The 27,684-nt window shown below is 41.3% G+C and overlaps 1 protein-coding gene across 1 annotated transcript in view; it reads right to left on the bottom strand.

The window, feature by feature from the left end:
- The window catches only part of BRWD3 (bromodomain and WD repeat domain containing 3), a 1,896,258-nt gene that overhangs the window by 367,212 nt on the left and 1,501,362 nt on the right, over nt 1-27,684 (bottom strand). Inside the window, exon 34 of the mRNA XM_044057276.1 lies at nt 14,275-14,424. Within this exon, the coding sequence (XP_043913211.1) occupies nt 14,275-14,424 (150 nt within the window). The remainder of the gene's footprint in view (nt 1-14,274; nt 14,425-27,684) is intronic.

The raw sequence follows: 27,684 nt of genomic DNA, 5'->3' as shown, positions 1-27,684 counted from the left end.
TGGAATAGAATGCTATAGATGTTGCCATAGATTTAGTGGAGTGAGTTTTAACTTTTGGCATGGGTTCATTATGGAGGGAATAGATGAAACGTATGCAGTCCCTTAGCCATCTTGATAATGTAACCTTGGAAACAGCCTCTCCCATTTTGGGTCCAGAAAAATAAATGAAACGCTGTTCAGATTTACGGATAGGTTTGGTCCTGTCTAGCAACATCTCAATTGTTTATGTACATCTAAGTAGTGAAGGCAATACTCTCCTCTATTGGTAAAATTTGGAAAGAACACTGGTAGATCAATGGTCTGGTTAATGGAGAATTCAGAAATAACTTTGGGGAGAAAGGATGGGTTCGTCCAAAGTGACACTGTCTTTATGAAAGACCAGATAGGGCCTCTTGATGCACAATGCTTGCAGCTCCGAGACTCTTCTGGCAGTGGTAATGCCTACCAGGAACAAAGATGTCAAAGAAAAACTTTGAGCCTACTGCTAAGTGTGACCTAAAGGGTTTTTGAGTCAAAGACTGAAGGACTAGAGGGAGGTTCCACAGGCTGACAGGAGGCCTGAGATGAGAGGTCCCCTTGATGAAAGCCTTGCAAAGACGTAGACAGAGAAAGGTGCCATCTACATCAATAAAGAATTTGCCTCTAGATGCACTCGTACCATAGAGACAGAGGCTCCATTATCAAAAAAAAACTTAGCCAAGTATTGAAGCATTGCAGTAACTGGAGCTGAATATGGGTCTAGCATGTTATCCTTGGACCAGATGGAGAACCCTTTTCCATTTATCTAGATATAGTTTTCTCGTGGATGGTTTCTGAGAGGCCAGAATAATGTCTCAAACAGACGATGAGAGACTAGCTTGCCTGGCGACTAACGGAAGTGGAGAAACCAAGCTGTCAGCTTAAGACTGGACAGATTTGGGTGAGTCAAGCCTTGGGGACGAGTAATCAGATCTGGTAGAGGGTCCAAATTCCACAGTGGGTATACTAGGTGAGTCTGAAGGAAGGGGAAGCAAGCTTGTCGAGGCCAGAATGGGGCTATGAGGATCACCTTGCATCTCAACAGAAGAACTTTCTCTAGAAATTGTAGGATCAGAGGGATGGGAGGAAAAGCATAAAAAAGTCCCGTGGGCCAATCATGGATCAGAGTGTCCCTTGGTGACCCCCCCCCCCTCGGGGGAAGTAGGGCGAAATAGCTGCTGCAATTGGTGTTTGATGGGGAAGCGAAAAGACTGCAGGAAAGCTGGCCCCAGTGGCTGTAGATTACAGACGCCATCTCGGGGTTGAGGGACCACTCGTGGGGCATAAGGAAGCATCTGCTTAGTTTGCCCACAATCACATTGGAGCTCCCTGAGATATGTGTTGCCATCAGAAAGCAGTTGGAAGCTATCGCCCACTGCCAAATTCTCATGGCTTCTCGACATAGGGGGTAGGACTTGGTTCCTCCTTGCTTGCAGGATGCACCAGACCACTGACATATTGTCTGCTTGAATTGCAATTGTCCCAGAAGGGAGAGCCAAATGGAAGGCTGGCAATGCTAACAGCACGGCTCTCAGTTCCAGAACATTGATGTGCAGGTGGGCTTCTGAGGTGGACCATGTGCCTTGGACAGCCTTTCCCTGGAAATGCCCCCCCCCACACGTGATCAGAGAAGCATCCGTGGTCACAATGGCTGTGGGCTGAGGGGGTTGATATGGGCAACTCCAAAGATCTACGTCTCGCCTCAGCCAACAAAGCAGGTCCTGTTCGTAGGAGTTGGTTATTTGAATCTGGTAACCAAGGGGGTGACAGTTTGGGAACTATTGACACAGAAGGAGCCACTGCAGAATCCGCACATGTAGCTTTGCTAGATGCACTACTGGAATTGATGCAGCCACAGAACCTAGGGCCTGAAGAACTTCCCTTGCAGACACTGTTGTTTGAGATAGTATCACCGGAGTTGAAGCCTCAATTGATGGAGTCTGTGAATTGGGAGTGATACCAGACATGAATGAGTACTGAACACTGCACCAATGAACTCTATTTGTTGTGTAGGGATAAGGTTTGATTTCTCGCAATGTATAGTTATTCCCAACAATTTTGCCAGAGAGACAGCATAGTGCAGTGTTGCTCGGTGGGGGCGGTAAGGAGCCAGTCGTCTAGATATGGAAACACCTGGAATCCTTTTAGTCTCAAGTGAGCTACCACTGCCATGCATTTCATAAACGCTCTGAGGGCTGTAGAGAGACCGAACGGCAGGGCACAGAATTGGTAATGACGGACTCCTAGCCGGAAGCGAAGCATACTCCTGGAGAGTTTGTCCATCTTGATGTGGTAATATGCATCCCGGAGATCTATAGAGCACATCCAATCGCCTTCTCTTAAAAAGGGAAGGATGGCCTGAACCGTGACCATCTGGAATTTGGTTTGGGCAACAGACTTGTTTAAACTGCTGAGATCCAAAATGGGTCTCCAGTCCCCTGTCTTTTTTGGCACCAAAAAGAATCCAGAGTAAAATCCAGATCCGGGCTGTCTGGTGGGACTGGTTGGATGACTCTTTTTTGAGACAGCTTTATAATCCCTGAAACTGCTTCTTCCCTTTGACTGGTTGGAACATCAGGAAGTTTTCTTGGAAATTGTGGCTGACAAGAAAGGGAAATTGTGTAACCTCTGGTGATAATGTTCTGCACCCAATGATCGGTGGTGATAGACTGCCAGACAGCTTGGTGCAGAGAGAAATGACCCCCGACTGCTTCCAGAGGTAAGCAATCGGATCACCCATCAGGAGCACTGATAAGGCTGTCCAGAGAGAGAATCCCTGGAGCCTTGGTTACGAAGACCCCCTCTGCCTCTATAGGGGCGTCTTCCGGAACTGTTACCCCTCTGCCTCTGGGAGTATCACCATCGTGTGTGCACGGAAAGTACCCCGACATTACTTATGACACATTTTCCCACTCCTCTGATTCCTAGAGAAGGTACTTTGAGGGTTGGAAAACCGTAGGACTATGTCAGACAGGGTTTTTCCATCTTGCTTGCTCCTGGGTAGTGAGGGGCCTACAAATGTGGTAAGTTCCCACAAAAATATTCTGAAGAAAAGTAGTGTGTTCAATCCACCACTCCATCCCCTAGTTAATGTTTTTGAGAAGGCAGTGAAAGAAGACGTGTATGAATTATGGGCTCAGAATAGGATGTTTTATGCCAACTTAAGTTCTGATGAAAGAATTCTCATGAATCAACTGAGGGGGGGGACAACGGACTGCGTATCATGACCCCTGACAAGGTAGGTGGTATAGTAATATTCAATTCAGAGGATTATTCCAACATTATGCAGAATATTTTATTTAATGAAGAGAATTATGCACAGATTTCTAAGAACCAAATAAATATTGCATCTCAAAGTATTGACAGTTATTTAGAAGAATATGTCCTGGACAAATGTCTTACTAATGACCTCCTTAATTTTCTTACTACTTCCTATCCTAAGGTGCCGGGTCATATTTGGCATTGCAAAAATACACAAAAGCATCATTGAACCACCTTTTAGACCCATTGCTGCTGCCAGTGGCTCCAAAACACATAATCTGGCACTGTTTGTACATAAAATGACTAAGCATGTAGTGGAGAGCAGTACATCTAGTTAAGGATTACTGGGATTTTCTAGGACAGCCTAAACAAAATCTATGGGCAGCTGATTTGGTATTTTTAACCAGTGATGTGAAACATCTTTTTTCCTGTATTCCCAAGCAAGGAGGACTAGAATTATTTGAAGAGACACTCTACCTGTTCCACCTTGACTCACGGATGAAATAAACCTGGTGTGTGAAATGATGGCACTTATCTTAGAGAATAATTTTTTATTCTTTGAGGGCCAATATTTCCAACAAACAAGAGGAGCTGCCAAGGGGGCTGCCTGCACCCCCTATATATGCAAATATAGTACTATTAGGCTGGGAATTAAGATATGTATTTCCATAAAGAACTTTGGAACATCCAGTTATATTGCAGGTTTTTGGATGACATCTTTATTTTGTGGAAGACATCCCTGGCTTTAACTACTTGAACAAAATTACTTCATTTTCGGAATTTACTTACAGCTACAACACTAGAGGTATACATTACTTGGACACTGCAATTTCCCATACACCTACAGGTTTCAAATCTAACATATTTTGTAAGAGTACTTTTTGTAATTCTTACCTTCATTATATGAGCAACCATCCACTTTCACAAAAAAGAGCTTAGTCAAAGGACAGGCTATAAGAATTGCACACATGACTTCAGAATTGAGTGATGTGAGGCAGGAATTTTCACATTAAGAGATCTGTTTTTAGAAAGGGGATACCCCAAACAGATGGTGGAACAAATTATTGAGGAGGTTTACACAGGATGGGGAAAAAATATAAGCCCATGTTAGGAAACCACCCATTAACTAATATAGCCCCCCCACAGATCCTGGTGAAACGAAGATTTATGAGTATGCATGTATAGTGCAAGACAGTCTTATATCATATGAAGTGAAAAACATATTAAAAAAGAACTGGAGTATATTTAGGGTAAATAATGATGTGTTAACTGCAGTAAGAGATAAACCAGTTTTTATCAGCAAGGTGGGCATGAATATCAAACATCTTATGGAAAACAAGTTGAATTTACCGATAGAAGGTGGTTGTGGTACAACACCATGTGGGAGGTGCTCCCAATATACTAATATTTTTAAAGCCCCTCAAACCCAACTAGCTAATAAGATGGCATCTAAGGTTATATTCAAAAAAGGAAATTGTTTTACCACCAGAGTGGTGTACCTTGCTCTATGATACGTGCAACAGATTTTATGTTGGGAAAACGGAGAGGGCACTGAAAAGCAGCATCTGTGAGCATGTATATGATGTTAAAAACAAGAAGGATATGAGTGCATTATATAGGCATTCCCTCACTTGTTCTAATTTTAAAGGTTTTAAATTTGGTATTTTGGATACTGTAGACATAGATTGGGGGGGGGGGGGTGAATGGAAGAATTTATCAAGTAAAAAAGAGCTAGTTTGGCAACTCAGACTAGCAGCTAATTTTCCACCAGGTATAAATGATTCCTTGACAATACTTCCAGCCTTGAAAGAAAAATCTATGAAACTAAGTATTTTAACATTTTATATGCATTACTGTGTCTACATTTTAAACACATGGTGAAGGTATTTAATATAAAACTGTTTTATTTATAAAAAGCTAAGGTGGCTTGAATATTAACATCCTGTATATTTAATATTGCTCATGTGACCATTTTACATATGACTTTTTTGAAATACCATTGGCTCAATTTTATCTATTATGTAACATGTACTGGTATAAAAATGGGTCTTGAATCAGCGTGCTTTACTCTGATGAAGTCTTCTATGTGAAAGATGAAAGCGCTTAATCTTGGTGTGTTTTTACAGCAATAAACGGAGTTCATATACAGGCTTGTTTGGTGTGTTTTCCATTTGGTTCCTGGTCTTCTGTTATTCGCACTGCACCAGATATGTAAATTCAGTAACTTACCTGACTCTGCTGAAACAGTCTGGGCAGTCCAGAGTCAATAAGTGCGTAACTGCACTGACAATAGCAACACCTTATGTACGCACTCAGTGGTGAGAGACCTAGGCACACAAGTTGACAGAAACCTTACCTTTGGTCGGCATGTCTCCACAGTGGTAAGAAGGACATTCTATATTGCTCAATCTCATAAGTAAGGGCATTACCTCCAGAAAAAAAAATAACCTCCCTGTACTCTTCCCTCATCAGGCCAATAACGAGTACAATGCCCCTTTTTAGTATGTACTTTTCCAAGCACCTGCAGCAATTAGAGAGACCACAAAGGTTCCTCGCATGGAAAATTCAAGATCTTCTGCACCTGTCATATGTGGATCATTTGAAATCATTGTCAGTTTATTCTGTTTCATAGAGACCACTCAAAGGCAATCTCCGCCTTGCATACAAGGCAATCCTCTCATTTACTGGAAATGTTGCATACTAGTAAGTCAAATGGTAAATGGGTTACTCGCTCTAAAGACCTTAATCTGTTATGTGACATTAACATAGCCTGCTTGGGGGACAGACTTGTCTCCCAGAGGTTGCTACATCTTTGTAACAGACTCCCACTTCATGTCAAACAGAACACCTCACTGGCCCTCTTCAAACGCAATCTGGAAAATTGGATGGGTAACTGTAAATTCACCCTGGGGGTTCCACCTGTCCCCCTCTTGGACAAGGGCAATAGATGTGGATCATGGAAATAAGGGTAGAACATGGCTAGGCTTGTAAGGGCTCTAGGGCCATTAGCCTAGTAACTTCCTATGATCCTATGACTTTGCCTGGGAGATGGGTCAATAGCACTGAAATGAAAGAAACTTTGCTTACCAACATACTGCAAATGGTTCCATCCATAAAAGTAAGTCCAGGTAGCTTTCAACAGTGAGTTTGACCAAGGAGGCTCAACAGTTCAAATCATAGGAGACTACGACAGGAATGATGAAGCCTTGTTGAAGTTTCATCAAAGGCATGCCACAATCACTGTGAGAAAGATTGTCTCTCTTTGGTAATGACCTAAAAGAGAAAATCATTCTTGTAACACTTTTTCTTATTCAACCCCAAATTCTTCACTAAAGACCATTTCTGCTTCTCAAGAACAGCCCTTCACACTACTGTACAAGCAGTAGTGAGACTTGCAAAGTGCCCACCCCCAAAAAAGAGGTAATACTTAAATGAAATGCTTGAGACACATTTTCTACTCAAATCTTCAAGAGAGAAACACTGCCATGCTGCAAGGCCACAAAAAGCAAGTGTCAGATCTGAAACAATCAAAAAAGATTTCACGTTGAGAAAATTATATGTTGTCTCAAAAACTACTGCACAGATAAAGGCAAACATTCAGATACACAGTAAACACAAAAGCAGAGACCAATCTTTTGGGCTGCAACAAAGAAAAGGCAAGTAAGATTCCTGTACCCCCATTTTACAAGCATTCTATCTAACTCTATCACCTAAGATGTATCTTTGATAAAAGAGAAGCATTAACATAACAAATAGCACATGAAAGAGCTCCATTTGGTGGTTGGAAGCTAGTTCTGTACTCAAACAGCTCTGATGATCTATCGCACAAGAACATCTGTTGCTTCTTATATAAGGAATGCAACACTGAATGGCAGAAGAAAAATTTAGTAATGAGTCAAAACCTCTTGTCAGGATTTCAAAAACCTTCACCACACAATGATCTGATTTCAACAGTGATCAGGTCTTCCAATAAAACAGCATTCAGCTGAGACTATAAGGGCTTCATAACTGACTATGGTGCAGCTTGAATGCTGCAGAAAGAATAGTTGTGCAAAATCTTACCATAAACTATAGATGTCCTTCTCTTCACTGCTGCAGTATTCTTAACCTGAGGGAACTTCTGCTTAAAGGTGACCAGACGGTCAGTATACAAAAGTCTTATACTACTGCAGGTCACGTGGGACATCATACATGGGCTGCTGTCAGCAACATGTAGGCCGTAAAAACAACACACGCACATACCATGCTCAGAATGCCCCAGAAGGAATGCCAGATGAAGGATATAAAAGGTCAGTACACCCTAGCAAAACAGACTGGGGGAAGGAAGGAGGGACAGGGACAGAATACTGCAGCAATGCAGAGAAGGACATCTATGGTTATGGTAAGATTTTACATAACTATTCTATGTTCATCTATTCACTTGCTGCAGTACTCAACCTGTGGGAGATGGGAGGAGAAAGGAGAAGAGGATCTCTCAATGAAGCCATGTAAAACGGCTTTAGCAAACCTGGCTCAGCATCTGGAAATACCATCCAGTTTGTAGTGTTTGGTAAAGGTATAGACAGAAGACCAGGTGGCTGCTTCAAGGATGGTGCTGTTATCTAGGCTCTCGAAGAATGCCTTAGAGGAAGCCAAAGCCCTGGCAGAGTGGGCCTTCACAAGCGATGATAGTCTCTTTCATTGGAGGGTGTAACAAAGGCAAATAGTGTTTGAAATCCAAGAAGAAAAAGTCTGCTTGGAATGGGTAAACCCAGATCCCTGGGATGAAAGTTCACAAATAACTGATTAGATTTCCCGATAGCTTTAGTCTTGTCCAGGTAAAACTTAAGTTGTCTGTGTACATCTAAGGAGTGTAGTACCTTCTCACTGTGGTTTTGTGGAGAAGGGAAGGTAGGTAACTGAATGGATTGGTTAAGGGCTAACTCATTAACCACTTTTGGTATAAAGGAAAGATTTGTTCTGATGGATACTCTATCCTAATGAAATACCAAGAAGAGAGGAAAACGCCATAAGGGCTTGAAACTCCAACACCCTTCTTTCAGAGGTCAAGGCCACTAGTAAAACAGTTTTCCAAGAACAATGCTTGAGAGAAGCCAAAGATGTGGGCTCAAAAGGGGCCAGGGTCGCTTTTTCCTAACAGAATTAAGATTCCAAGGAGGAGGAATAGGTTTCCTGGGAGGCCTAATGTCAAGAACACCCTTAAGGAACTGTTTCACCTCAAAACTGGATGCTAGAGGGGAGAAAGAGGCAGACAAGCAGAAACAGCTGGCATGTGTGCTTTGATAGTGGAGTAAGCTAAGCCAGCAGAGAGCAATTCACACAAGTAAGACAGAACCCACTGGGATTCCCACTGTCAGTATGTCTTGGTTCTTAGAGAGATACCAGAGTGAAAATCTTTTCACTTGGAAACAAGATTTTCTAGTATTGGGTTTTCTGGTCTGCAAAACCCTGAGCACATCCTCTGAAAATAGGTGTCTGAAGGGATTAGAATCCTGTCATCCACAGTGTCAGCTGTAGCACTGACAGGTGTGGATGTATGAGAGATCCTGTGAGGAGGTCCGCTCTTTGGGGTAACTTGTGGTGATGGCCCTTGGCTAAATGGAGGAGGAAGGGGAACCAGTGCGGTCTTGGCCAAAAGGGAGTCACCAGCCAGATGTTTGGCTGGTCTTGTCAAATCTTGAACAGGACCTATGGTATTAGAGGAATGGGAGGGAATACATACAGAAACATCCCCTTCCAAGAAGAAAAGGGCATCTACCTTCCAAACCAGAGGATTTGGAATGATGGCACAAAATTTTGGAAGTTGTCTGGGGGAGGCAAATAAGTCTACCTGAGGAATACCCCAATGGTGGACTATGTCCAGGAAGATGCCTCTTTGAAGCATCCATTCATGGGACTAAGTCAGGGACCTGCTTAAGGAGTCTGCTACCAAATTCCAGTTGTAGGGAATGTACACTGTCTGAATAGTCATGTGGTATTGGGCCAGAAATTCCCATAACAGAAGAGGCAACCTGCAAAGGAAATAGAATCTGGTCCCCCCTGCTTGTTCACATACCAGAGGAATGTCATGCCTGTGAACAGTTGTAGAAGGCCTGGGCGAAGGAGAGGATGAAATGCTTATACAGCTAGTAGGAAAGCTTGCATTTGCCTAATATTGATGTGTTATGATTTTTGGGAGGGAGCCCAAATTTCCTGAACTGTGAATTTGCCCAAAGCCTCTCCCCAGCCCACGTCTGATGGATCTTTGTAGAGTTCTAGGACTGGGGTGAGAGAATGCAGGGGGTGACCTGGATGTAGGCCTATCTGTTGGATCCACAAGAACAATTTCCTTTTTAGGCAAGGGATGAGGAGGACTTTGTATTTTAATGGGTGAGAATGCTGGGTCCACACTGATCCGAGGAACCACTGAATTTCCTCATGCAGAGTTTTGCCATCAGTACCATGGGAATAGTTGAAGCCATAAATCCCAGTGCCCTGAGGAACTCTCTGGTCATGAAGTGCATCAAAGGGAGAAGGGAGTGAAAGAATGATTTAAGGGCCTGCACCTTCTGAGGTGGAAGTGACACACTCAATGTCTGTCTGGATTCAACAACCCAGGAAAATGAAGTCCTGTATAAAGGGGTGAGGATGGACTTCCTGTAGTTGACGGCGAATCCCAGTAACCAGAGGAGGGAAATGGTGGTCTCCAAGTTTTGGAGTACAGTATGGGAAGCTGGACTCGTCCAAGTAAAGAAAAACTTGGATACCCAAAAGTCTGCAGTATGCAATCACTAGAGCCAGGCATTTTGTGAATACTCTCAGTGCTGTGGAAAGACACAAAGGCAAGGCAAAGAACTAAAAATGCCAGGAACTCTCAGAAAAATGTAAGAATTTCCTGAACATGGGGTGAATGGGGATGGGAAGGTAAGTTTCTTTTATATCCAGAGATTCCAAGTATCCTTGTGGAAGAATAAGAGGGAATAGAGTTTGGAGTGTCAACATTCTGAAGGTAGGAACCTTTAAGAAGGTGTTAAGATGGGATAAAGCCAGGATTGGTCTCCAGCGGCCATCCTTTCTGGGTACTAAGAACATTCTTGAATAAAAGCCTTTCCCCTCTTGAGAGTTGAGGAACCTTCTTAATGAAGACCTGTTGCTAAAGCTCCCAAAGTATCTTTGGGAAGAAGGGTAACTGCTCTCGGGGGGGGGGGGGGATGCCCATGAAGGTAGGGGAGGAGTGTCAAATCATGAAGTATCCTTTATTGATTATGGACAGAACCCAGGTGCCTTGGGTGATGCTTTCCCAGACCCTTTGAGCATTTGGCAGGTGAACAGAAAGAGGGGAAAGGCCATCTGCAGGGTAGTCACAGACTCATTGCTTTGTCAGGAAATGACTGCCTTTGTTGTGAGGATGGCTGAGAATTCTTAGGCTTCTGTTGTCTCTTGCCTCCTCTGAAGAACTTACCAGAGGGGTGTTGAGTGCGGCTATGGATGAAAACAGGCTTAGAAGGGAAATTCCTATGAAACCTGGGCACAGGAGAAACCAGGATGCATTTCAACTCCTTGAGTTCCTTGTTTTTGTCCTGTAGGGACTTGAGGCTGCTGCCTTACCAAATAAGGTTGATTTATCTGGTGGTGCATCCATTAACTTAGATTGGAAGTCATCCTAGAGAGGTTGCAACATGAGACAGGAAAATCTTCTAAGTGAACCAGTAGCAGGTGCCCTGGCACAAGCCTCTGCAGCACCAAAGCTGCATTTAATTGAATGTTTTGCCACTTGGGAGGAAGCTCCAAGGATAGATAGAGACAAGGCTTTCCTTCTGAATGTGAAAGATCTAAGATGCCTGAGATAAAAGCTCTAAGGAGTACATAGGCTATATGTGTCTACTGAATGGTGCAAGTCACGGTTATCTCACTCCACAAAGGGGGGCCACCACGGACCCCGGAAACTACCGCCCCATTAGCCTGACGAGCTTGGCCTGCAAGGCCATGGAACATATCATCTTGGAGCTTATAAACAAAGACATAGGTAACCTCCAAACTCTGGACCCCACTCAGTTTGGGTTTGCAAAAGGTAGATCATGTCTACTAAACCTGATCAAGTTCTTTGAAGCAGTCACTAGAACCGTAGATAAGGGCAAGGTAGTGCACACAGTCTATCTTGACCTCGCCAAGGCTTTCGATACCATCCCCCACTGTGGAATTATAGATAAACTCACTAAATTGGGCATAAATCCCTATGTCATAAGATGGGTGGCCAACTAGCTCACTGACAGAACCATAAAAGAACAGTAAAAGTAGCCGACTCAAAGTCCAACTTCAGACGAGTGGAGTACCACAGGGTTCAAGTCCTGGGTCCTCTCCTGTTCAGCATCTACTTCTCTGAAGTGCAGGCCAACACAGAAGGTCTTTGGCTAACAAAGTTCGCAAATGACTGCAAACTGGGAGCCATAACAGAATCACCTAATGACGTAGACATTCTACAAAAGGGACTCAAACAGACAGATGCTTGGTGTCAAAGTCATGGCCTCAAGCTCAATGCCAAGAAGTGCAGTGTCATCCCCTTTGGGAAAAACTCGGTACCCATGAACTACAACATAGGCAGCTCACTAAAGACAGTGTGATAAGAAACCTCGGGACACAGTGGACAGCAGTCTCTCCTTTGATAACCACATTGCTACAGTAGTCAGGAAATCCTTCTACATGGCACACGTCAAAAAAGGGTTCTAGAAAAAAGGAGGTCATTGTTCCTCTCTACTCATCCCTCATCAGACCCATTATAGAGTACAATGCCCTGTTTGGCATGTATCTCACAAGACACCTACAACAATTGGAACGGACACAGAAATACCTCACTAAAAGGATCATCTCAAACAGATGCCATACGCAGATCATCTCAAACAACCCCAGCTCTACTCCGTCGCATATCACCTACTCAGAGGAGATCTCTGCCTAACATACAAAGCTATGTCAAACCCAAAGCTGTTGGACATGCTACACAAAGAAATCACAATCTCTCCGAAACACACACTCCAGGGACCTAAACCTGGGTCTGCAGCCGGGCATCTAACGATGTTGTGGCTTCTTTGGGGCCGGGGACTGGGAGTCTGACATTTGTGAAACACTATGAAAGGCATCCAGAAATGCAGGACGCACAGGTGGAACTGCAGAAGAGCAAGGGACATCAACTTTAAGAAGCTGACAATATCGTTTTTGGACATCAGAAATTTGGGAAGTATCCCATTTAAAGTGTTCTTCCATTTTCAGGAGAGTTTCAAAGGATCCCGCTTTCATAGGGGAGTTGGCACCAACTGATTTCTCTTCAGGGGAAACCTATTCCCGGGCAGATGAGATTTGTGTAGAATAATCCAGAGATTCCTCTTCAACAGAGGAAAATTCATCAGATGACTCATTGCCTCTTATCCTTTTTTGAAAAGCTTGGAGAGCAGCTGTAGGAGCAGGCTGAGAAGGCAGCGGCTTGAGTGCAATGAAGGCCTGAAAGGAGCTTTGAGAAATGGCCAGCCAATCTGTAAGAGCTTCTCTGGTAGGGGAAAACTGCTTAGTTTGTTTTTTCTTTGCAGGAGAAATGATCCTATGCAATGTCAAAGGACCAAATGAAAGCCTGCATTCAAATGTGTCCATCTCCTCTCTTGCTGGAGTGCAAGGCACCCCCCCCCCGGACCCTCCATACTTTCGAGCCTAGGTTCCTCATGACATCCTGATCATACGTCTGTTTGACCTCCACAGACGTGCTTGTGGCCAAAGTCAAGGAAGCCTCAGAACTGGGCTCGGCCTATGAATCCATGCCTGAAGTCAGACAAACCTCCAGGTTGACAACCACCTTGGGAGAAACATCCAATGGTACAGATTCTGCAGAAGCTGCAGGCCAAGGTGTCTTGGCTTTGTGATTCAACAGCTCAGCATGAGACCCTGAAGTACCCTCCATACACTTAACTAATAACTTAAGGCATTGGTTCTCTAAATAAATAGCAAGAGCAGAAACCCTGCTTCTAAGGGTCTTTGGAATGAAGAACTGGTAAATGCTACAGGACTTGCGGTCGTGATTAGGGCCTAACAAAAAAAAAGAAGCACTGAATAGCTGTCCTTATGTGGAATTTGTTTTCCACACTGGCACTTGCCCTTCTTGAATGACATAACCAAAACAGTAGTAAGATAAAAAAATTCCCCAATGGGGAACTTATTTGGCAAAAGGCCAAAGTCGCAAATTATGACACTATTAGACCGATGGTTGAAATGGCATTCTGACTGGTGGCAGAAAAGTTCTGAGGATGCTACGTGTGTATGTTGCTTTTATGGCCTATGTCCGATGTCCCACGTACCCTACAGTAGTACAAGACTTTTGTACATTGGCCAACATCAGGTCCCCCTCAGGCAGGAGCTCCCTCAGGTTAAGAATACTGCAGCAAGTGAATAAAAGGACATCTAATAAACACAAAGTCTATCAAGGACATCAGTGACAGTCTGTCATGTCCTCTTAAATTACCTATGGTATCAATCCCAGTTATTCTCACTAAGGTAATGTATAACCATCAACTACTGGATGAGTAAGGCCAATTTAATGCCAAATGGGAGAGGTTACTTCAACCATCATATGGGGAAACTGGCAAGGCTTAAAATGGACTACAGGGGCAGCTAGCCTAGTGCTTACTTATAAAAGTGCTAATGGAGAAAGGAGTCCGTAGGCCCAACAAGAAACTGCTGCTAAAGGACTCAAAATGCACCACTATCTACTGATTTTTAAATGAATAGTACCAGCTGGCTGAGACTGCCTTAATCAGTGCAATGTGTCATTTCTGGACTGCTGCAAGTGGAAACAATGTTGTCTTTACTGCTTAAACATTTGCTGCCAAAGCACTGCATCCCTTTCGTTATTAAACTTAATTTTTTTTTTTATTTCCCCAAAGCCACACCGCATGATAAGCTAACATAAATCAGCAGGCAACAACTTCTTCATTAAAAAGTACCAAGAAACATTTAAATAGGGTAAACTGCACCTACTGGGTAGGAAACCAAGTCAACCGGTTGCCTGAATGGCTCAGAGTCCTCACACTGAAACAACAGGTCTAAGAGCTCCTTGCATTTGTCCTTCCAAGCATCAACATCCACTTTTGCAGCTTGTCGTTTAGAAAGCGATCTGGATCGGAGATGCTGTGTAACAAAAAAAAAAAAAAAAAAAAATACACAGTTCAAGCATATTTTAACAGCAAGAATAAATGCTGACAGCATTACTACAGATGTCTACACCTACAATAATAGTAGCAAATGATAAATCTGATCTCAGTTCATAATACCAATACCATGAAATATCTGCTTAAAAAGCTGATTTTTTTATTTTTTATTTTTTAAGACTAGAACAATAAGAGTGTGAAACTGCGGGAGAGTCACCACTGTTCTGTGACGGCTGCTCCTGCTATTGTGTGACTATTTTGGATTTTTCTCTCCCATCTACTCGGTCCCTGTTGTGCGTTTAAACTCAATGGCTCTTGTGTGACCCGCTTCTATTGTAAATTTCACTTTGGAAGCTCCTCCCAGTCCCATCTCATCTGCTTATAGTAAGCACTGTAAACTAAAACTAGTAAGCCACCCCCACTTAGACTGTTAAATCTCAAGTTACTCTCTCTTTCATATGTTCTCACACACACAGGGCAGACTGCTGCACTTAATTTATAACAATTTTTTCCATTATTACTTTTAAAATCTGTAACATCTGGGACAAAGATACAGATCACTTGAGCCCCTACAAACTGCTTCTCAGGAATCAACTTGGGATTAGTGGTTCTGTTTTGCTCCTGATGAAAGAAAGAGAAGGGCTTTATTTCCTACCTTTCCTAGAGACTACAAGACCAATGGATAGCCAGACAACTGCTTCTTAGCAACCAGCTTGAGATTAGTGGTACTGTTCTTCTCATGGTGGAAGAGCACAGCGACCTGACTCCTGTCTCGGATTGGGCAGAATGTCCAATAGGTATGGTTGCATTGTTGGTGGCAACCTCTTTAATTTTAATTCTGGGCCATTTAGCAGTTTGTCTCTCTGCTGTGCTGAGCTGCAGTATGTACTATCCAGATCTACCAGAAAGTTAAAAGAAGCCTACAGATCCCTGCAACATCTGGGATGAGACTGCTGATCACTGAAGAACCCGAGACAAGCTTTTCAGGAACATCTTGGGATTAGTGCTATCGTTTCGCTTCTGGTGAGAGAAGGAGCAAAGGAACACTGATTTCTGGCTTTATGTAATTATGGTGAGACCAGTAGTAGTAGTAGCCAACAGATGAATCATCACTATTCATAATTCTTGGCAAACAAATTGTCAAGTCCAGTCAGATCTGGCATTCTCCAACTTAACTTCAGTGTACCATCCTAAATACTTCATCCATAATTCAAGATCTACTAGAGTAGTCACCCTCCAGCCCCTAAGTATTATGACCGGCCCTAGTACTCTACTCTCTGGCAACATAGCTCAATAGTTTGTCTTCAGCCCATTGGTCAGTCTGATTCCATTAGGAACCATAAGGCAGTGCAGCAACTGCCTTAAGCCTACTGATTTGTTCACTGCTTCTATCAAATGATTGTACAATGTATAAGAAATGTATTTTTTTTTTTTTTTTTTTAAATATGGAGACCTACCTCTTGCATCAAGCATCATACCTACATACCACTAAGCACATAACTTATGAAGTTGTAAAGAAAGATTGGTTAAAGCCTTCCAAAATACACAATAAATGATTCTATCTTCCAGTACACAAACACATACTTTTTCTCCACTTATACACACACTGAATATCCACACAATTCATCTGGAGTTACCATAAAAGTACACCTAAAACCGACAACGCCCAAGTTTCAACAAAGGGGAACAATTTACCACAAGAGATTCTATACCTGGGTATGCATACTCTACAGTCACCATACTGGACATGAACAGGGTTACTAAGTTGCTCATACAGTGCCAACATCCATGATGTCACAAGGACCCTTAACAACTCGAACCTGACAAACATGACCTGACTTAGTGGTGGCCCATGTGGGACTGAATAGCCTGAGGCACTCCATGTAGAGAAACATACAGAGAGCCATGATGAAGTTTACAATTCGTGTGTAGAAGGCAGCAAAATACATTGGTCTTGAGAACATCTTGCTTCCAAAAAGAAAGCTATCTAGATACCAAGTCAAGAAAATTGGGTTTAGAAGCGGCTAAGTAGCTGGTGCCATTCTAAGGGGATTCAGTACGTGTCATGGGAATGAGATGTAGACAAGACATACTATATCATAAAGGATGGCTTAAAGATACCATGACAGGACATTCACAGGCTGACTAAAGCTTTTCCCAACACCATAACCCCCCCTTTTTTTAAGGCAACCAACTTTTCTGGGCATTCTGTCAAACCAAACTCAAACTGGACACCAACATAGTGGCACAACTCGGTGTCAAGTCTAAACAAAAAAATGTCAAAATCTGAGGCCTTTCTGCAACTTGAACACATTCATATTTGTGTAGTTACTGAAACATGGTTTCAATGCAATGACAACAAACCCTTTAAACTCAGGGTTTAATGCCTATCAAACCATCAAGCCCTTTAGTAACCAGAGGGCATTTGCATTTGTCAGAAACACCATCACCTCATATCTAATTAGCCATAGCCCTAACTTGGAGTTCCTGTAGATCCAGATTGCCCTTAAATCCAAGTATTACCTCACTACTACCTATAGATCCTCAAAGATCATGAAAATTACCTTAACATATCTAAAAAAACGAGGGTGGTTAACTATCAAACCAAACTACCTTCTTACTAATGAACTCACTTACCAAAGCACTGAGTGGTATGCCCTAAAATGGATCTGATCAGTGCTTTCTACATTTGTTTTAAAAATGCACTGGACAAAACTGTAAAACTACCCACTAGAGGCCTTAATATCCTTTTTTGTCAACTTGTTTATTAACACATTTCACATTATACAACTTTTATGAACTTCTCATGCATGGAGCACTGCAATCTCCCTGATGGCTGGCCTGTTTACACCTTTTATTATCCCACTGAGATAACTCTCTAACTGTATTAAGTAAATAGTACATCAGGCATAGCTGACTCCCAGGAGGTACAATATTTTATCTACTGATTTTATTGCCCTTCCACTTTCCAACACACTCAGTCCAATTCCACCACTACACAGTTATCCCTTTATTTTCATAGCTGGTCTCGATTATTCCTCCCTCATCTTTCAACTCCCCTCCATCACCCTACTTAACTCCTGTATGCTGTTTTAGTTTTCCATCTCTTCCTTTTTGTCATGCAGGAACACAAGTTTGTCATTTTTCCCCATGCAACATATTTAGTCTGTATTTCATCCATTCATTCTCCATTGCCTGTAGATCATCCATTCTTTTTCTTACTACTTTTATATCTGGTTCTTGGGCTGATTTCCCTCTTTCTAGTTATGACTTTCTAACCATACAGTTAATATTAGCATTACTAATACCTCAACATGCTCCATCACTTGCAACCCCCTCTACCCAGTTCAGGTAGAAATTTATCTTTTACAAGTACCATTCAATTCCTGTTATTCTCTGTACTAAATCCTGCAATTCCCCTTTATATCTACCCAAGTTAGATGTCCAAAATATGTCCTTCCAGTTCCCCCACTGAATTCTGTCCACACCTCCAACATTTGTGATGACCTCCAGGAACATTCTGTGTAATTTATTCAAGGTGCATAAATATTTAAGCAAACATTTCCACACAAATAGTCTGAATCTTCTTGGTTTTGTCACTACAATAGGGGCTTTACTAATCTTCCCTCAATCCTCTCTTGTAACTTCCTTCTCAAATGCAGTCTGCATACCTACTTTTGCCTAATAATTTTTTTCCTCCCCTTGCTTCCTCAGTGGTTTGTATAACCTATCTTACTAGCCTTTTACTGGTTGCCTCTTTTGTTCTTACTCTATCAATACCCATTCTCTGCTGTCATCACTTCTTTGTACTCCCATATGATACTTTCCTAACAATGCCAACAGTCCTTCAAGTTTTATAAAATCTCTTCTTACTTGATTATACCACACCATAAAATCCATCTTGTTCCGTTCCCTTTGTAACTATTCCCCAAAATATACCGTCCTATTCCTCTCACACCACTGTTTTACTACAGATGGTATAACGGAGTTTTTGCTAAACTAAAAATTAGATACAACTGAAAATTTCAATTCTGATTCTCCCTTTGCTTCAAAACCCCCACCACACCACTGCAGACCATCTTTAGAAATCCTTTATCATTCTGACGCTACGGCAAGCATCATACATTTCCATTTTGATTTAAAACTTACTACAATGAATGTAACACCAGCCTCATCTGTGCAACCCCATCATATCCCTGTACATGTGGCACCACTACTACTACTAGCAAGAATCTGCTACCATTCGGCTCTGGGACTTGTGCCTTCCCAAATGTACTTCATCACCTCCATCATATGCTTTGAATCAAACATGAAGGTCAGTGCAGTGTACAATATTAGAGATACAATAAACATTTTTTACAACTTGAAAACTTGGAAACAGTTTATCTGCTGTGGCGACCCCTAACGGAGCAGCCGAAACAAGAAGATAACCACTTTTTGGTTTCTTCATTTCTTCAAGGTACTGACAATTCTAACTTTAGTCACTTCCCATGATTCTGAGTCTCCTTTGAATTTTAGTTCCCCACAAACCTAAATATTTTAGCCTATGACCCGATAACTGTAGGCATCTCCCCACTAATTTGTAAGTGGTTTATAATTTACACACATTGCCTTTGTCCTGATAACATTTTTGGATTTTTGCTTCTTGTTTTTTCATTTATCATATTAAGATAGAGTAAATTATCCCAGAATAAATATTGGTAAATCCTTCACAGGTCAACATATAAAATATCCACAAACTTCACAAGCTTCTCCTGTACTTCACTATCTCTAAATTTGGGATTGCCATATTTTCTAAGCTAAGAGCTTTGGATACATAGCAAATAACTGGCAGGGGGCAAACCTTTCTTGTTCTCCTTCCTACTTTAAATTCAGTAGTTACTGTGATACTAATATTAGTATTGCCCTTGGATCTGCATATGTCTCCTTGAGCACTTTAACTCAGACCTCCCAACCGTTCCGAATTACTCGGTTTTTACCGAGTTTTCGGGTCCAAATGAAGGGGTGCCACGATTCCCAAGTGGCACCCCTTCATTTCCGATTTTTTTCTTTTTGTTTTCTAAATTTTTTAAAATATCCCGCTGTCGGAGCTGATGTCATCACGTGTGCAATGACATCAGTGCCATCAGGCTACCAGCCAGTCGGAATTGAGCTCAAGGAGCTTGCATCATCATTTCCGGCTGGCTGGCCGTTCACATCATCATTTCCGGCGGTTACGTTAACGGCGGGATTAATGGCAGCAGCATGGGGAACAGGAGCCCACCATGATTAATGGCAGCAGCGAGCCCACGGAGCGGGACTAATGAGCCGGGATTAATTGTGGAGGCGGGACTCTGGATTAATGGCAGCAGTGAGCCCACGGAGCGGACAGCAGCAACATGAGGAAGGGATTAATGGCAGCAGCGAGCCCAGCAACATGAGGAAAGGAACAGAACGGCAGCCGGACCTGGGAATGGAGCACTACTCAAGGTAAGGTTACCAGGTGTGTGTGTGTGTGTGTGTGTGTGTGTGTGTGTGTGTGTGTGTGTGTGTGTGCGCGCGAGACGCACAGAAAGAGAGAGTCTTGTTACCTAAATGGGGTTTTAGCTTAACCAGTTGTCATATATTATTTGCAGTATCAAAAAGGTATGCTGTCCAGAAATATGCATTGTTTTGAGGGGTAGTGTCAGAGTAATTCTGCATGCTGGTATACAATTGAAGTGGAGGTCAAAAGGCTTGTGTGTGATATACTGCTAACTTCTTTGCCTGTGCTATAATTTTGATTGAGTTTATGTTGCATGGCCGCATTTATGATGATTTAAACTGTCAACTTACAGTATGCATTTAGAAAGTTTTTGCTTTCAACCCAGTAGCTTTCATTATGTGAGTTTTGGTAATTATTGCAATCTGTTGATGGGTTTTCAGGCTGAGCAGCTGTTAAGAGTCAAAGGCATTTCATAGTGGGGTGGACAGAAGAGATGAAATAGCAAACTTTGGAACTGTAACCGGTAACATAAATCGTGGTTGCTTTCAGGATTTAAGCTTGTGTAGTGCTTGATTTTTGTGGGTGTAATTGAAATGATCTTTTAACCTATAAGACTATAGTACAAGACATTTAGAATAAAACAATGTATTTCTGTTATTAAAGTGTGTTAGAAGATCTGCTCCTGTTGCTGAAATGCATAGGTGTTTTCCTTGTTCAGGCACTTCCCACATCATGAATTTACTGTTCTGGCTCATCAACTCTGCCCTTTAGAGGACAAATTGCTTGTATTTTAAGAATTTTTTTTGGGGGGGGGCATTAATGGATAAGAGTATTCAGTACTTTTATACCTGTGGCATTCAGTATCACTGCAGGGCTGTGGCCACATGTTTGAAAAATGTGCAAAGAAAATGGAATTGAGGAGGCAGTTGTTTAAATATGGAGACACTGAAATCAAGTAATAGACCTTTAAGACAACGTTCTCTTTTTGATGAGGGCCTTGTACACATTGTCACTGTGTTGTATAGTCTGGTTGATTATATTTTCTTTTGGTATCTGTCCCACCATGCATTGATGTCCTAAATGCATTGTAATTTGTTAATCTCTTCAGAATTATGTGTATATGTGTGCATAATGTGTAATTTCTAGCCTTTGTTTTTCCTTTTATTACACATTTGCAAGTGTTTTGTATTGGTTTTTCCTTTTATTACACATTTGCAAGTGTTTTGTATTCCAGTGTCTTAAGAAAATCTCACAAATTGTTTTTATTACAGTCCTCAACACATTTCTTCATTTTAGGTTTTATTAGCTTTATACTGAATTTGTTAGGAGTCTATTTTCATTGGGAGACAGTATTGTAAAGTGTAAAAATAAAATCCAAATGATCATTGTAGAAGTAAAGCAGTATGCACACATTAGTGTTTATGGTAAATGGGGTGAAATAGCCAGATAATGGGACATTGGAATGGCTGCAGGGGGACTCTGGTGCTATATTTTGGTTCCGTTCTTCAGTTTGCATTTCAAAGTTGGCATCCTACAATTCCATTGGAGTGGGTGGGGTTGTTTAATTATGTATGCAAATTTTATGTTAATCAGCGTACAGATTTGTACCTATTTTTCATGGGCCTTGTCCAGATTGTTGATGTTTCCAGGTTGAGAAGTATGCTTTAACTCCTTTGGTAATCTTACCTTGGACATCAATTCCCAATGATACCTCCAGTGTACTCCGTCAAAAAACTTCTCTGAATCTAACCCCATCAAAACCATGCTTTTACCTTCTTGCTCCAAAACTGTATGGATCATAAGTCTCAATATATTACTAAATGTTTGCCTTTCCCTTCACAAAACTGTATTGATCCCAATCAACTATTTTGCAAGCCTACTTGCCAATATGGCTGCAAATACCTTGCACTCATGATTAAGCACTGGAACTGTGTGACATGAAGTTGGAATGGTTGGGTAGCTTCCTTGCTCTATTACAAATATCAATGCCCTTTTTCCCCCAATTCTGGCACTGCCTCCCCTTGCATTACCCCATTAAGCAATTACTGCCAAATGGAAATAATTTTGGACTTACAGTATACCTTCAGTACTCTAATGGGATGCCTTCATATTCTGAGACTTACCCACATCTTGTTTCCCAACATGCTCCTCTATTTTTATTACCATTACTTGCAGCACTCCCTTCCTTCCTCGTCCATTATCCTAACCATCTGCAATACCTTTTAACCTTCTAATCTTGTTGACTAATCTACTGCATTCCTTTGCTCTTTATACAACATCTTGCTCTCACCATGTCTGCTGCCTCTTACACAACTTTATTCTTTCTGGATCTCTCACCTTAAGTACACTTATCTCCACCCACTGTTGCTGCTATCAGTTTTTGTAATTTCAGATTACTCAACAAAAAATTAACCTTAACACTACCTTCCTTCTTTCTATGTCTTCCTCTAAATACTTAATCTTGAGCTCCCAAAGGCTTTTCCTCTTTTCCATAACTATGTTCTTCCCCCCCCTGTAGTGCCCACATTCATGCTAGACTGGCTTTCACAAATCCCACCCCCCTTCTCTCCCTCATTTCCTCTCCTCTTTAACATCTTTATTAACATCACATATTACATGGTGAAAAAGAACACACATTCAATTAGGAGAAAAAAAAACTGCAAAGATTTTTTTTTCTTTTCATGCATTACATGCATATAACAACAATTATACTGCTCAAGACCTGCCTTCCCAGTCAATTCTCCTCCTGAACATTGTTCTGTATTTCCTGTTCCCACAGATTTCATTTACTTCTGTGTAGTTTGCCGCTTCCCTTTTCTGTACATCCCACCTCCGCTTCCCTTTTCTGTACATCCCACCTCCAATTCTTTTAATCTCCTTTATGACATTCAATAATTCTGTTACAGTTAGTATAGTTTGATTTCCATTTTCTAGCAATTTTGTTGGCAGCCAGCAGCATTAAATTTAGTATGGCATTTCCACAATTTGGCAATTCAGTTTCTATATCCCAGATCAAAAGAAACATTTCCTTAGTTATAATAATTTGCTCCCCCAAAACAATGTACCCTGTAGAGAATCTCAAAATTCCTAACTCACTGCTGTCCCAAAGACACGTTCCCAAGTACCCTTCTTTTTCCCATCACAACTCCAGCAATTAATGTCCACCTGTGGAAAAATTCTCTGAAATCTACCTGGGTATAAAAACACAAGCACTTAAATGCAAAAATGCTAAACCTCCTACATTTTACTGCAATCTTGGGAGACATACAAATATACTTTTATTGTCCCATTGTATATTGCCTTTTCCTTTCTGATGTTTTTTTTCCCCCCAACAAACCCCAGTTTCAAGATTCTTTCCACACTGATTTATAGTCTTTTCCTTGTGTTTAAGTATACAAGCATTAACTATGTAACTCTATAGTGTCCCTTCAAATATGGTAATCCTAAACCACTTTGTTCTGTGAGGGAAAATAACTTGGGCCACTCTTGCCCTCTTCCCTCGCCAAATAAACGTCGTCACTTCTTTTTTTTTTTTTTTTTATTAATTTTGGTCTGCAGTTTTGCCACTGTTTGATAAAAATACATCTGACCTGTACACAATAATACAGCTACTGGAAGCATTTTCACTGCTTGCACCTTATTATAGAAATCCACAGACAACAGCTTCCAACTTCTCAGTTTTTGAACTACTACTTATCAACTTCTCTTCCCACTTATCAACTTCAATAATAGAATCATTTTAATCCAAACACCCAAGTACTGCATTTTGTGTCTCCATAAATGTAGGGATTGCTGAAATAATTCACGTGAAAACACAGTTTATTGCTATAGCCTTTATTTAATTTTATTTTATATCCCGAAAAAACAACTTGAAACTGTCTCAAAATATTCCGAGACACAGATTTTTTTTTTATTTCAAGTACAAAATACAATCTGTAAATAAGGCTACCGAGTACCATACCAGGTATACCTATGAATCTACAAGTGTTCCCCCCACCCCCCTTTTTTTTTTTTGCCAGTAGCTCAAAGTATACGGCAAACAGCAAAGGTGGACATCCCTACCTGGACTCCTCTGTTCAAACACAAAACTTTTCAGACAGGAACCTTTACATCTTGATTCCTGTCTCTGACGCTCCATATTATCCTTTTAATCCCTTCATTCTATCAGGAAATGCAAATGCTACCACAGCCCTAGCTGGGAAATCCCAGCTAACTCTACCAAATGCATTTCCTGTATAAATACCCACTAACAATTGTGGGGGCGTGTTCCACTCTGCTTCCCTATGAACTACTGTTCTGCTAATGTTGTCAAATGTCTGCCTCCCCTACACACAGCAGTTCTGGAAACACCTTAGCCATTTCTCTTTGCCAGTACAGACAAATGCTTTAAAACCATGATTCCAAATTGAAACTGGTCTTTATCAGTCTGGATTTAAAAGGGCATTGACCTGATTAGTACAGCCACCACAGCGTTCTTCCAAGATGTTAATACTGTCCTACCTTTTAAAAAATTAACAAAACCTTCCAGATCTTTAGCACTTCCCCACCCCATCTTCCTCACATCCACATATCTACAGGAATACCATCTGTTGATTGACTACATATCTCATCCTCTTCCCATCATAGCTATTAATTCTTCAGCCTCAACTTCCTCTGACCTTGGCGTACTTAAATCTTCCATAAATACTTCTATTTGCATATCTTCTTGATTCCCAATTACACTGCTCTATATAGATTTACACAATTTCTGAAATATCCTTTATAGAGTCTCTGGTTATTTTTCTAATTACAGGGTCCCTAAATTTAGCAATACCTCTTTTTTGTTGCCCAAGTCATTGTGCTAATAGATTTGTAATCTGCACGGTTAACAAAAAAAACTGCTTATAAGCAACCTTTCTCAATTCATGTACATTACATAAATACTCCCTTATTTTCCCTTTAACACTCAACAAACTGCTTCTCTTCTTGTTCTGTAAAACTTCCCTTCACCTGTAAAACTTTGAATATCTCTAAATTTCCTATTACTTTGTTGCCATCTCTCTCATTTACATCAAATTTTTAAATTCCATTTCATTTTATACCATTGCTCATCCCTTCTGAAGAAATTTTTATTTTTCCTCATAACTCTCATCTTTTCTACTACCCTTTCCCTAAATTCCTCTTTTTAATGTACAAGTAGAAAAGTGCCAGGGTTTAATTTTTACTTGATAACCCTGGATCTTTATTTTAGTCTTTTTATTGGTGCATACTTTGAAAATTATTGGATGGGGTTCAAAGCTTTCAACTGAATAACCATACTCACGTGAAATATAATTTCTATCCTGTCTAACCCAGTTATTGTACCTTGGGGAATTATATGCAAATTCTGCCTGGGTTTCTGCTAGTAAATTCACATTTTCCATTCAAATTGTTCTCATACATTTCCTCAGAAATCTACCATCTGTTGTTATATTTTCTCTTCCAAGTCCTAATGATATACCTTCAATCTTATATAGCAGATTTCAGGCCCCAACTATAAATAATATTGCCTTCTAGAAGCCAGTTATAACTCCGGTAATATTCTTAAACTCAAACTATAGTTTTAGGTGGGATATAAATGTGTCAACCCGCCATTAATCCCTTATTACAACAAATCTGTCTTTCTCCTACTCTACCGGAGCCCAAGTTACAATCAGTACTATTACCCTCTTTCCTTTGTCCCTCATATTGTACTGAAATGACCATCTTGAAATCCTTTGTCAAATTCACATGCTCATTTCTAAGTGCATCTCCACTAACATTGCTGTTTGTACCCTACACTTCTTAATATAATTCCGTACTCTATTTCTTGTCTATACCTACAATGCCATTCACATTCCATGATGTGACTGATAAGTCTCATTCTGATAGGGTGCTATAACTTTCATATGTTCTACAAGACAGTTTTTAATACGTTTCCAGCTTTCAATTTACATGCACACATTAATATTTGCCAGGCTAATCTTTATGCAATAGCTGCTTCTCATCCCTCTTTAGACCCATTTCAGTTTCCTGAAACTTTGTTTCAATGAAAACATTCTAAAAACAATCAACTATGCACATTTTCATTTTTAACCCCAACCATTTTTAATTCACCACATACACACAAAACTACAAACATTTTCCAAAAAGGAAAGTTACTCCTCCACATATTGACAAATGACCCAGATAAACAGCTACACCACCCATTCTAAAGTTAGGTTTTATTATGCTAAAAAAATGCACGTTAATGCTTTTTTTCCATCCTGCACCCATACTGTTCTTTGCCCACCTCAACTTCCCTCACAAATGTGAAAAACAAATTGCATCTTTCCCCTCCTTGACATCAGTTTCTTAACTGTCTCAAAAAAGTCCCACAAACTCATGACATTCACCTAGTCCTTCTGTTTTACATATCACCAATCACATTCTTTCTCTCTTCTTCAGATTGTTTAATCATAGGTAGGTACTAGCCTATCGGCCCAAGGGCCTAAGTAAGCCTAGCCAACAAGGTTCCCTGGCTTAAGCCACCCAAGAAAGTTAATTTCCTGTGCCCCTGTCGAGCAGAGCAACAGAAGTGATCCCTGGGGTGTATTTCCTATTTCCCATCCACTCAAGATTTTTCTTGAAGAGTGCTAATGAGGAACTTTGACACAGATGAGTAGCTTGTTCCAGAGTATAGGAAGTCTCTGGGACAGGAATCTATCCCTCCAGCATGTCCTGTTTATTGAGGTGACATCATTTAGGTCCCTAGAGCGTGTAGCTCGGAGAGATTGGGATTTCTTTAGGTGTAGCATGTCCAACAGCTCTGGGTTTAACTTAGCTTTATACGTTAGGCAGAGATCTCATCGGAGTAGGCGATATGCTACAGAGTAAAGCTGGAGTTTTTTTGAGACTGTCAATGTAGGGCATCTGTTTGAGGCCAGTAATCCTCTTTGTGAGGTACTTCTGTGGCCTTTCCAGCTGGTGCAGATGTCTTATAAGGTACATTCCAAAAGGGGTGTTGTACTCTATAATGGGTCTGAGTGCCAAGTAGAGAGGAACAATGACCTTTTTTCCTGGATGAGACCCCTTTTGTGATGAGGTGTGCCACCTGGGTCCCAAGATCTCATCACACATTCGGCATTAAGTAGACTGCCGTTTATGTGGTAGTTCATGGGTACAGAGTTTTTACCAAAGGGGACGACAATGCACTTTTTGGCATTGAGCTTGAGGCCATGCCTCTGACACCAGGCATCTGTTTTAGTGAGGCCCTTCTGTAGGCTCATCATTTGGGGACTCCACTATGGCTCCTAGCTTGCAGTCATCTGTGAACTTCATTAGCCAGAGACCTTCTGTGTTAGCCTGTACTTCAGAGAAGTAGATACCAAACAGGAGAGGTCCCAGGACTGAACCCTGTGGTACTCCACTTGTCACTGGTTTGAAGTCAGACTTGGAGTCTGTAACTTTTACAGTGTGGGTTCTGTCAGTGAGCCAGTTGGCAACCCATCTTGTGATGTAGGGATTTATACCTAGTTTAGTGAGTTTAGCTAAATTCCAGAATGGAGAATAGTGTCGAAAGCCTTGGCGAGGTCAAGATAGGCTGTGAGAACCACCTTACCCTCGTCTACGGCTTTGGTGACTGTCTCAAAGAAGTCGATCAGGTTCAGAGGGCATGATCTGCCTTTCACAAACCCGAACTGGGTGGGGTCCAGAATTTGGAGGTCACCAATGTCTTTGTTAATGAGTTCCATGATGATACGTTCCATGGCCTTGCAGACCAGGTTCATCAGGCTAATA

Source organism: Protopterus annectens, chromosome 15.part0 (assembly GCF_019279795.1).
Source record: "Protopterus annectens isolate FY-2018-M chromosome 15.part0, PAN1.0, whole genome shotgun sequence".
NCBI classification, from domain to species: Eukaryota; Metazoa; Chordata; order Ceratodontiformes; family Protopteridae; genus Protopterus; species Protopterus annectens.
The sequence above is the reverse complement of the archived record's forward strand: the minus strand, read 5'-3'. Positions and strand labels throughout refer to the sequence as shown.